This window comes from Cebus imitator, unplaced genomic scaffold (genome assembly GCF_001604975.1).
Source record: "Cebus imitator isolate Cc_AM_T3 unplaced genomic scaffold, Cebus_imitator-1.0 Scaffold246, whole genome shotgun sequence".
Taxonomy (NCBI): domain Eukaryota; kingdom Metazoa; phylum Chordata; class Mammalia; order Primates; family Cebidae; genus Cebus; species Cebus imitator.
This window is the reverse complement of record NW_016107561.1, coordinates 2,992,673-3,005,286: the sequence shown is the minus strand read 5'-3', so window position 1 is coordinate 3,005,286 and position 12,614 is coordinate 2,992,673. Positions and strand designations below refer to the sequence as shown.

The following is a 12,614-nucleotide window of genomic DNA, read 5'->3' as shown; positions in this document are numbered from 1 at the left end:
AACTGATTCTGTCACCAAATATGGGGCATAGTACACCCACATTAGTTTTTCAACCTTGTCCCTTCCCAACCTTCTCCGTCTAGTAGTCCCCAATGTCTATTGTTGCCATCTTTATATCCATGAGTACCCAATGTTTAGCTTCCACTTTTTAAGTGAGAACATGGAGTATTTGGCTTTCTGTTTCTGTGTTAATTCACTTAGGATAATCGTTTCTAGCTGCATCCATGTTTCTACAAATAACATGATTTCATTCTTTTTTATGGACATGCAGTATTCCATGGTATATATGTACCACATATTCTTTATTTAATTGACCATTGATGAGCAGCTAGGTTGATTTGCTACCGTGAATAGGGCTAAAATGAATCTGCATATGCATGTGTCTTTTCAGTAGAATGATTTATTTTCTCTTGGATATATACCCAGTAATGAGATTGCTGGGTCAAATGGTAGTTTTAAGTTATTTGAGAAATCTCCAAACTGCTTTCCACAGTGGCTGAACTAATTTACATTCTTATTAACAGTGTATAAGTGTTCTCTTTTCTCCATAGCCTTACCGCCAATATGTGTTGTTTTTTGTCTTTTTAATAATAGCCATTCTGACTGGCGTGAGCTGGTATCTCATTGTGGTTTTGATGTGCATTTCTTAGATGATTAGTGATGTTCTGGATTTTTGCATATTTTATTGGCCACATGTGTGAAAGTGACCAGTTTTAAATGAATGTGTCAATATAAAGTTTTCCTCCTAGTTTAGTGCTTTTCTTAAGAATATTGTCCTTTTTCTCTTGAAAAAGAGAATAAAACTTGGGTTTTTTTTTTTCAGACAAATCCTAAATTTCACATTTGATAAAGTACTGTGGTTTTCTCCTTCCATTGTATTTCTCTATTAAGACATTTCTCCCTACCTTTCTGCTTTCCTCTTAGCCTTTTTCTTCTCTCTTTCTCTCTCCTGGACCCTCTGATTTTCTCACTTGCCCTTTACTAACTATGCTCAAAGAAGTTAAAAACTGAGGTTGGGGTGGGAGGCTGGGGAGAGATAGCAGGGGGAGAAATGCCTGATGTAGGTGATGGGGAAGAAGGCAGCAAATCACACTGCCATGTGTGTTCCTATGCAACAATTCTGCATGTTCTTCACATATACCCCAAAACCTAAAATGCAATAAAATAAATAAATGGGAAAAAAAAAACAAAAACAAAATAAAAACTGAGGTTGAAGATGGTTTTTATAAAGACTAATTAATTCTGATGGAGAACTAAATTAAAAATAGGGTTCTTACATGAGGTTTGAATTAGAAAGTTGTGTGGATGTTGTAACTTATTCTAGTAACCTGCTTTATTGCTTACATTTAATAAATAAAAGCCAAATTATGCCTTAAAATTCTTATCCCATAATCAAAGTAAAGCCTATGTTTGTTATAGTGAGTGTTATACAGAAGCAAGTCAATGTTAGTAATTTGCTTTTGGAATTATTCTCTTTCTTCTGAATGCAAGCAGTATTTTTTCCCCTCAGCAGACTTTAAGTGTAAATAACTAGAGATTACACAAAAATTTTAGGAAGAAGGGATTGATTCTCATTTTTGATCAGTACAGATACAGAGTTTTATTTTTCTTTGTTCTAAGTTTTCTTCCTCCCTTCTGGATTTTGTTTTCTTTATATTTTCTTTTAAAGAAAATACTTCTTTGCTGAAATCAATTCAGATAAAAAGGCAGGAGTTTTCTATTGGTTAAGAAAATTTAATAATAAAAAAGAAGAGTGGGAAAGAGAGAGAGATAAGAAAAACGATGAGGAATCTAGTCAATTATGAATTTATCAATACAGGAAAATATAGTGGTAACATGGATATCTTCTGTTTCAGAAGAGCAGGCATGGATTAGGGGTTACGTGACTAATAGTGATTCTGCAAGGCAAATTTTCAAAATAGCAGCGTAGTGGAGAATTCTGCTGAATAATATTCTTTAAAGCATAAGGCTGGCATTTATGGTTCAGCACCAAATAATCGCAGATAGGTTTCTTCTTAAAGGAACAGAAAAAGTAATTTGTCAGTAAATATACTAATTTGTGTGGTGTATGTGTGCGTGTGTGTGTGTGTGTGTGTGTATGTGTAGGTGTGTGGGTTTCTTTTAAGAGACAGGGTCTCACTCTGTTGCCCAGGCTAGAATGCAGTGGCACCATCACAGTTCACTATAACCAAGAACTCTTGGCCTCAAGTGATCCTCCTGCTTTAGCCTCTCAAGTAGCTAGGACTACAGGCACATGCCACCACAACTGGCTAATTTTTAAATTTTTTGTAGAGAGGGGTCTCATTATGTTGCCCAGACTGGTCTCAGACTCCTGTGCTCAAGTGATCTTCCTGTGTTGGCCTCCCAAAGTGTTAGGATTACAGGCATGAGCCACCATGCCCGCCCTGAACACACTAATTCTTATGGTAACACTAAAAGAAAAGATGAGTGAACAAAAATAGGTTAACAGATTAAGGTGAAAGTCTGTCTGCACATGGTGCTAATGATCCTGAACTCTCCAGTTCTAAGACCATGTAAAACAAATTATAGTCAACTTATCACATATTGATATGTTATAATATTCATCTTTGATTTAGGGTGATACTCTTTCTCTGAAAACAGTTATTTAGAACATGGCTATTCTTTAAGTTTTAGAAATTTTGAATTGGATTTACTGCCAATGACATTTCGAACCAGTTGATTGGTCTGCTAATTTGAGTTTAGTGTAATCTGATGAAGTAGATGTCAAAACTGAGAGTCATTATTTCCAGTTTGAATCTAGCTTGTTGTCTGTCACTTTATGATAGTAGAAGAGTTGTGGAGAAAGGACATTAAATCATTTGAGATTTTTTTGGTGCTATCTTGTATCTGCTAGTTAAATTTTACCACATTACGCAATTAAAGGGCATAAGTTTTAAAGACATTTCAATGGATGTTCTGCCTAGTGTAGATTTTTTTTTCTATATTGTGTTAGTTCTTGACTTGAGGCTGTAAAACCTTAGCTTGAGGGTGACAATGAGGTGAAGAAGAGACATGTATATGAACTTGATTCTGTGTTTATAGTATTATGTGTGTTCTACTAAAGAAGGTCCATAGGTTTTATTCCAAAGCCTAATAAAAATTAGAAACCTATGCTATGAGACCCAGGTAAGAATTTGGCATGGAAATGTTAGCCAGGAAACAGAGAAAAGAATATATTGTTTTCATAGACTCAGCCACAAAACTGTGCCTTCTCCCTCTGATCTCAGCCGCTTACTGTAAAGAATGTTACCTGTAAGTATTGTATTTCAATTTGGATTCTTATGTTTTTGAGTATAATTGTAACAAATTTTATGGTAATTATTTTTGAAAGAAAAACCAAAACATGGTTTAGTTTTATGGTAGTTATCCAAAACTATTGTTTCCAAAGCGGATTCCAGGATAAAACATTTAACTATCTTGAATAATAGCTTTAAGATCACTTTGATAATTGAGGTGGTAATCAGCTTTGTTGTCTTGTATCTTAACATTCATGTTTAAGTAATTCATTCACTAAGCTACATACTTTATGTGCATTTGTCCATGTTTCAGAGATATTTTGGCTCAATAAAAATATATTTTTAAAAAGTCTCATGTGGTTTTCTTTTTTAAAATCAGTCAACTAAAATATCTGGTCTATTAAGCAGAATTTATTCTGTTAACACAATCTAGTCTATCATATTTGACAATAGATATTTGTCTAGTGCTTTGAATAAATTAAATCAATCAACAATAATTACATTTTTGAGTATTTAAAAATTCTGTTTATTTTTCTCGTCTACATTTTTTTTAAAGATGGGGTCTCGCTCTGTAACCCGGACTCCATCTCAGCTCATCGCAACCTCTGTCTCCTGGGTTCAAGCAACTCTCCTTCCTCAGCCTCCCAAGTAGTTGGGATTACAGGCATGCGCTACGATGCCTGACTAATTTTTGTATTTTTAGTAGAGACTGGGTTTTGCCACGTTGGCCAGGCTGGCTTTGAACTCCTGACCTCAAGTGATCTGCCCACTCATCCTCCCAAAGTGCTGAGATTACAGATGTGGGCCACCACGCCCAGCCTCCTCTACAATTTTATTTCAGTATGTTTATTTTCAATTAGTCCAGGTACTGATACCTGTACTTGTATTATGGCCGTTAATACATAATCTTGGCAAGTCTTGTGTTTCTGTTGGTAAAACATTTTCATGGACTCTATCACAATGTGATCATTTTTACCTATCTTTAAGCAGTTTTTTTTTTTATCATTGTGTACTTACATTAATTTTCCATTCTGTGTTGGCAACCTTCTCATGTTAAACAACTAAATTTGCTTCAATAACAAATTAAAATTGGGATGAATGGGTAGATATAGATAAAAAATAAATATAAATACAATTATAAATGGATGTCAATAATCAACTCATTTTCTGATTGAATTGAAATGTACTGCTTAGGTTATAGTTACGAAAACCAAGTAAAATACATTGGGGTTTTCTTGGTGCCAGCACAGTATTTGAGAAAAAAGTTCTAAGAATAGCAAGAGGAGGAGTAATGAATTTAGCAAATCTTTCATTAGTAGTAAGGTGTGATTGCTTAAAACGAAAAGTCTTTTTGAGTGAGAAACAAAAACAGTGGCAGGAGTACATAGTCTAACCAATACAAAACTTTCCTAGAGGATGGCAGGTAACTCTACATGCTTTAGTTAAATAAAATAGGAATGTTTAAAGTGTAAAGAAACAATGGAAAGATAAGTCCATCTTGGAACACTGAGAGGGAAAGATGCCCAAAGTTTCAGCTGTTTTGTGATTCTGGGGGCTTTCTGGGAGGACTGGCTTTACAGTTCCAAGAGCATATTGTTTTCTTCAGATACAGTTAATGTTGCAGCCTTTAATGAGAACAGACCACATTATTATTTTGATTCTCAAAGGAAAGAATACAAATTCCTCAGCAAGTGCTTTCTGTGTAAAACTGAAAATAATTGAATGGGAAATGATCAAGGAGTTATTTTCAGAAAAGATGTGATATATATGTTCTATAACTGGTAAAAGCTAAAATAATCATATTAAGATGAGAAAAAAGTCCTTGATTAAAAGACATTCATCACGCTATTTAAAAAATTTTACAAAATTTTTAGTTTTAATGCATGTTATTTTTAAATCAAGTTCATATAACAAAAAGAAGCAAATGTTTTAATAATATATTTGTGTAGTATCAAAAAGGAAGAAGACTCTTCTCCCATTTATTTTTCCTGCTGACTCTTGTTTTAAATTCTAATTTCAACACCCTTTGCCAGTTTGGAGAAATGATTTGTCAGCTGCTCTATGAAGAACAGTAAAATGGGATAGGAATATTTTAAATGCACAAGTACTGAAAGGAAAGTGCAGGCCTGTTTCCAAAGACTTTAAACTGATGCTGTTATTTCTTAATAATGTTAGATCTACTGAATATTTAAAAGCCTTTTTAAGATAAATGGCCTTTTTTTTTTTTTCATTCCTCATGGTGCCGATGACTTGGTTGTGTTTGATTTTGAACTGATGTCATCAGTGTTGACTTGAAACATTACATGGGTCCTGTTTTCATCATGCCTGTTGAGTGTACCGGCCGGCTTTTGTTGCTGATAGTTTTTTATATAAGGGGAATACCAGCAACGAAGGGAAATTCCATGGGCACTGAAAATGGAACCTGCTGGAGTAAGTTCAGTATGTAATTTAGTAATACCTTTTTAAATTTTAGCAGTGAGCTCTGCTGCAGCTTTCTTTAGAAACTCTGGAGTCACATTCCTTTGACTGTGCCTATAGCTGTTCATTTTCCCTTGGGCCACAAGCCTATATAATAACTCATTTTACTCTGATCTTTGGAAACACTATGTGTGAATCTCTATTTTAGCATTTACAATGCATGTCATAATTACTTATTTATCTGAAACTGTCTCCTGCTAGAATGTGAGCTCCTTAAAGATGAAAAGTGAGTGCTTTTTTCTTTGCATCTCACCAGCACTCAACACTGGGTGAAAAGAAGGGACCCTTATGGAAGCCTCTTGGATGTATATTTCATGATTGAAATCTCTGTTAATTTGAGTTAGAATAAGAGAACCTTGTTTTGACTTGAAAGTCCTAGTGAGAGTCACTCCTTAATCAAAATAACTGATACATATATATATATGTAACTCATATATACATAATTTATGTAGATCTATATTTGGAGTATATATGAAACAACATACATGAAATATATAAATGTATATTTGAAATTATAATCATAAATCTATCTGTAATAACATTGAAACTGAAGAAAGATAATTGTCTCAAAAATCAGTTAAAAATTTCTTCTGAGGTTTCTACTTTTATACATCTTATCTTTTCATGTATATTTTACCTTTTCTATACAATTAAATGTTGTTATAAATACTTTCCCATCAGTATGCTATTTCACATATAGATTGATTATCTGTGGTATGAGGAATGTCACAAATTTCAAAACTTACTTTTTTGCCTTTTTGGAGTATTTGACTAGGGAATCCACAGACATGACTGATGAAAAGGGATTATTGGCTTTCACCTAATTAAACTTTAAGCTTTCAGTCTGGCTTCATTTAAACAGGTCAAGATAAATCTGTTCCAGGCTCTATTAATCTTAAGATAGGAAATTCCGTATCCTCTTTAGTGATGCATTTTACTATATTTTATTAAATTTTTATTTCTGTTATGGTTAAACTCATTTTAGAAAGCTTTTAAAATTCATGATACCCTGTTCTGTGAAAACAAGCAGAATTAATGTTATTAATAGTCAGCCTATAAAAGTTACCTATCACTTCAGTGAGGAGGCCGAATTGACGCAGAGATGCAGATCTTTGTGAGGACCCTCAAAGGCAAGACCATCACCCTTGAGGTTGAGCCCAGTGACACCATTAAGAATGTCAAAGCCAAAATTCAAGACAAGGAGGGTATCCCATCTGACCAGCAGCATCTGATATTTGCTGGCAAACAGCTGGAGGATGGCCACAGTCTCTCAGACTGCAACATCCAGAAAGAGTCCACCCTGCACCTGGTGCTGCGCCTGCAAGGTGGCATTATTGAGCCTTCCCTCTGCCAGGTCACCCAGAAATACAGCTGCCACAAGATGATCTGCCACAAGTACTGTGCTCGCCTGCACCCCCGTGGTGTCAACTGCTGCAAGAAGAAGTGTGGCCACAACAACAACCTGCACCCAAGAAGAAGGTCAAATAAGCCTCTTCCTTCCTGGAAGGGCAGCCTCCTGCCCAGGCCCCATGGCCCTGGAGCCTCAATAAAGTGTCCCTTTGGTTGACTGGAGCAGCAAAAAAAAAAAAAAAAAAAAAAGTTATCTATCATTTTGTTATCTTAACATTTAATTATAAATATCAGTTTTTAATTTAGAATTACTATACTTATTAGCTGGGTGCAGTGGCTCATGCCTGCAATCCCAGCACTTTGGGAGGCCAAAGCAGGAGGATAGCTTGAGTCTGGGGATTTGAGACAGCCTGGGCAGCATGGCAAAACCCTGTCTCTACAAAAAATACAAAAATTAGCCAGGCATGGTGGTGCATGCCTATAGTCCCAGCAGTTGGGAGGCTGAGGTGGGAGGATTGCTTGAGCCTGGAAAGTTGAGGCTGCAGTGATCTGTGTTCATGCCACTGCACTCCCACCTAAGTGATAAAGTGAGATCCTGTCTGAAAAAAAAAAGAAAAGAAAAGAAAAGAAAAAAGAAATCACTATGCCAATGTGGGAGTTATGATCATTTGTGTTTTTAAAAATTATCTGTGCAGGCATGGGACATAACTTTTGTTACAGCTTTTTCACGGCATCTTTGGCTCTATTTTCCAGATAAAATAGAGAAACAATATTTTAAGAAATGTATGGTCCCCTTAGCTTTCTTATTTGGCCTTTTTCAGGAACTATTTTGGTTTGCAGTATTGCTTAAATATGAAATGCTAGAATTCATAACCCACTGTCTTCATTTCCTTCAGGTTATTAGCTTAATAACCTGAACAAAAATTGATTCTTGTAGTACCTATAATGACATTTTCTGCCTACATAACCTGTTAATCCAGTTTTGAGTTCCCATTACGTTTTAATCATCAGTGGCAACCCAAATTAATTTATAGTATAATCATTCAAAAAGTTTAGTTTGAAGATTTTAAATTTGCATTTCATATCAATTTTATACTGTTTTTTATATTTAAATTGCTTTCTATGTGAGTCATTCATGTAATTTTCATCCAAACTGAAATTAACCTTTGTATAATTTCTGCTTTCTTGAATCTACTTTTTCTTTTGAAGATTGGATATTCTATGATTACTGGAGTTGCTGATTGCTAACTACTGAGAGTCAGTGTCTAAAGCACAGTTTCTGACTGGGATAAATGAAACTACTTTGCAATAGTCAATGTAATTTCTCTGTAAGGGTCATTGTTGAACAGATGGTTTTCCATCCTGTGGGATTTTAAATGTTGAATTCTACAGAGTTTGATATTTTGCACATTACCAGGAGTTTACCATCAAAGTCATGGATTTCAAGTGATACCTAACTCCATCTAGCTTTAACAGAATATTAATTTATGTATTATGTTCCAATTCTTGAAAAGATTGCTACTTAGATGAAATTAGGGTGAATGACTTTTGGACTGGGCAAAATTAAACTACAAAGGCTTAAAAAACTGAGAAAGGAGTAAGTGAGGTTCCCTATTCATGCTATGAGAGTTTTTTTTGGACTTTTTAGAGCAAGGTATAGTAGAGTTGAATTCTTTCTTGAATGCTACCTCCTTTTTTTTTAATCTTTCATCTTCTTTCTAAAAATTGATACATAAAATTTTACATATTTATGGGGCACATGTAAAATTTCACGTGCATAGAATGTGTAATGATCAAGTCAGGGTTATTGGGGTATCCATCATCTTGAATATTTATCATTTCTATATGTTGGGAACCTTTCAAGTCCTGTCTTGTAGCTACATTGAAATATACAACACATTGTTGCTAACTATAGCCACCCTACTCTACTTTTGAAAATTAGAACTTGTACCTTCTATCTAACTGTATGTTTGTACCCATTAACGAACTTTGTTTATCCCCTTCTCCCACCCACACAACCTTCTTATCCTCTGGTATCTTATTGTTTTATTATCTACCTTCAGGAGATAAAGTTCATGAGATAAACTTTTTTGGCTCCCGCATATGATTGAGAATATGTGATACTAGTCTTTCAGTGCCTGGCTCATTTCACTTAACATAATGACCTCCACTGCAATCCATGTTGCTCCAAAAGACATACTTTAATTCTTTGTGATAGTGAAATAGTATTCCATTTTGTATATCCACATTTTCTTTATCCATCCATCACTTGATGGACACAGGTTGACTCCATATCTTTGCTATTGTGAGTAGTGCTGGAATAAACTTGAGTCCAGGTGTGTCGTCAACATACAGATTTATTTTCCTTTGGACAGATACCCAGTAGTGGGATTGCTAGATCATATGATAGTTCTATTTTTAGATTTTTTTTTAATCTATGATTTTCCATAGTGGCTAGACCAATTTACATTCCACCAACAGTGTATAAGAGTTCCTTTTTTTGGGCTGGGTGAGGTGGCTCACACCTGTAATTGCAGCACTTTGGGAGTCTAAGGCAGGTGGATTACAAGGTTAGGAGATCAAGACCAGCCTGACCAACATGGTGAAATTAGCTGGGTGTGGTGGCATACACCTGTAGTCTCAGCTACTCAGGAGGCTGGAGCAGGAGAATCGCTTGACCCCATGAAGTGGAAGTTGCAGTGAGCCGAGATTGCATCAGTGCATTCCTGCATGGACGACAGAGCAAGACTCCATCTCAAAAAAAGAGAAGAGAAGAGAAGAGGAGGGGAGGGGTGGGGGGAAGGAGAGGAGAGGAGAGGAGAAAAATAACAGTATTTTTATAGGCATTGCATTGAATTTGTAGATTGTTTTGGGGCATTATGGTCATTTTAACAATATTAATTCTTATCCAAGAGCATAGGATATCTTTCCATTTGTTTGTGTTCTCCTGAATTTCATTCATAGTTTTATAGTTTTTCTTACAAAGATCTTTTACTTTCTTGGTTAAACTTATTCCTAGATATTTTTTTGTAGCTATTGTAAATGAGATTGTCTTGATTTCTTTTTCAGCTAGTTTGATATTCATGTATAGAAATGCTATTGATTTTTGCATGTTGATTTTGTATCCTGTAACTTTACTGAAATTATTTATTGGGTCTAAGAGTTTTTTGGTGCGGTCTTTAAGTTTTTCTAGATATGAGATTATATCATAGGCAGAGAGGGGCAATTTGACTTCCTTTTCTCCAATTTGGATGTCTTTTCTTGGTTTCTCTTGCCTGATTGCTCTGGCTAGGATTTCCAGTATTATCATTGAATGGGAGTGGTGAAGTGGACATCCTTGTCTTGTTCTAGTTCTTAGAGAAAAGGCTTTCTGTTTTTCCTCATTGGGTATGATGTTATCTGTGGATTGGTCATATATGGCCTTTATTATGTTGAGTTTTGCTCTTCTATGCCTAGTTTTCTGAGAGTTTTTGTGATGAAGTGGTGCATATTTTTATCAGATAGTTTATCTGCATGTTTTGAGATTATCATGCAGTTTTTGTCCTTTATTCCTTTATTCTGTTGATATGATGTGTCATGTTTATTGATTTGTATATGTTGAACCATTCTTGCATCCCTGGGATAAAGCCCACTTGATCATGTGTATTATTTTTTGGATGTGCTGTTGGATATGATTTGCTGGTATTTAATTAAGGATTAGAATTTGGCATTGCAGCCACTTGGTCCTGGACTTTTCTTTGTTAGAAGACTTTATTTTAAGTTCTGCTCTGATCTTTATTATTTTTTCTTTTCTAATTTTGAGTTTGTTTTTTTTTTCTTGCTTTTTTACTTCCTTGAGGTGTATTTTTTGATTATGAATTTGAAATCTTTGTATTTTTTTAAAAAATTAATTTTATTTTAAATTAAGAGGGTACATGTGCAGATTTGTTACATGGATATATTGCATAAAGTTTGGGTTTGGGCATCTGGTATTTCCATCACCCACATAGTGAATATTGTAACCAGTAGGTAATTTTTAAACCTTCACCCTCTTACACCCTTTCTCCTTTTGGAGTCTCCAGAATCTATTATTTCTATCTTGATGTTCATGTGTACCCATTGTTTAGCTCCCACTTATTAAGTATTAGTACATGTCATATTTGATTTTTTGTTTCTGAGTTATTTTACTGGGATAATGGCCTTCAGCTCCATTCATATTACTGCAAAGGACATGATTTCATTCTTTTTTTTTTTTTGAGCCAGAGTCTCACTCTGTCACCAGGCTGGAGTGCAGTGGGGCAGCCTTAGCTCTCTGCAGTCTCCACCTGCCAGGTTCAAGTGATTCTCCTGCCTCAACCTCCCAAGTATCTGGGATAACAGATGTATGCCACCACACCCAGCTAATTTTTTAATTTTTTATCTTAGGACAGAGTTTAGCACTGTTGCCTGGGCTGGAGTGCAATGGCGCGATCTTATCTCACTGCAACCTCTACCTCCTGGGTTCAGGCAATTCTCCTGCCTCAGCCTCCCAAGTAACTGGATTATAGGCGTCCTCCACCATGCCTGGCTAATTTTTTGTGTATTTAGTAGAGACAGGGTTTCACCATCTTGATCAGGCTGGTCTCGAACTCTTGACCTTGTGATCTGCCTGCCTTGGCCTCCCAAAGTGCTGGGATTACAAGTATGAGCCACCGCACCTGGCCTAATTTTTGTATTTTTGGCAGAGACGGGGTTTCACTATGTTGGTCAGGCTGGTCTCAATCTCCTGACTTCATGATCCACCTGCCTCAGCCTCCCAAAGGGCCGAAATTATAGGCGTTAGGCACTGTGACAGGCCAATTTCATTATTTTTAAGGGTGCATAGTATTACATGATGTATAGGCACCATATTTTTCTTTATCCAATAATCAGTTGTTGATGGGCGCTTAAGTTGATTCAATGACTTTGCTATTGTGGATACTGCTGCAATAAATATAAGTGCAGGTGTCTTTTTTTTTTTGAGACAGAGTCTTGTACTGTTGCCCAGGCTAGAGTGCAGTGGTGTGATCTCTGCTCACTGCAACCTCTGCCTCCTGGGTTCAAGTGATTCTCCTGCCTCAGCCTCCTGAGTAGCTGGGATTACAGGTGCCTGCCACCATGCCCAGCTAATTTTTGTATTTTTAGTAGAGATGGGGTTTCACTATGTTGGCCAGGCTGGTCTTGAACTCCTGACCTTGTATTCTGCCCACCTTGGCCTCCCAAAGTGCTGCAGGTGTTTTTTTTATATAATGATAAACTATCTTTTTGATGTAGGTGTTTATTGCTATAATAAACTTTTCTCTTACAACTGCTTTTGCTGTATCCCATAGTTTTGATATGTTGTGTTTTGATTTTTAATTGTTTAAAGAAATTTTTTTATTTCCTCCTTAATATTTTCCTTTACTAAGTTGTCATTCAGGAGCATGTTGTTTAATTTCTATGTATTTGTATAGTTTAAAAGTTCCTCTTATTATTGATTTACGGTTTTATTCCACTGTGGTCTAGGAAAATACTTGATTTGATTTCATTTAA

General features: G+C 35.7%; 1 protein-coding gene across 2 annotated transcripts; it reads left to right on the top strand.

Moving 5' to 3' along the window:
* Nucleotides 1–6,792: 6,792 nt before the first annotated feature.
* LOC108282623 (ubiquitin-60S ribosomal protein L40-like) lies at nt 6,793–7,307 on the top strand. 2 transcript variants are annotated; one of them, XM_037727904.1, is made up of 2 exons: nt 6,794–6,940; nt 7,028–7,307. In XM_037727904.1, the coding sequence occupies exons 1-2, from the start codon at nt 6,838–6,840 to the stop codon at nt 7,300–7,302; spliced, it is 378 nt and encodes a 125-aa protein (XP_037583832.1). In that variant the 5' UTR covers nt 6,794–6,837; the 3' UTR covers nt 7,303–7,307. The 2 variants fall into 2 exon arrangements, with proteins under 2 accessions (XP_037583831.1, XP_037583832.1); XM_037727903.1 differs by having other exon boundaries at nt 6,793–7,307.
* Nucleotides 7,308–12,614: the final 5,307 nt, after the last annotated feature.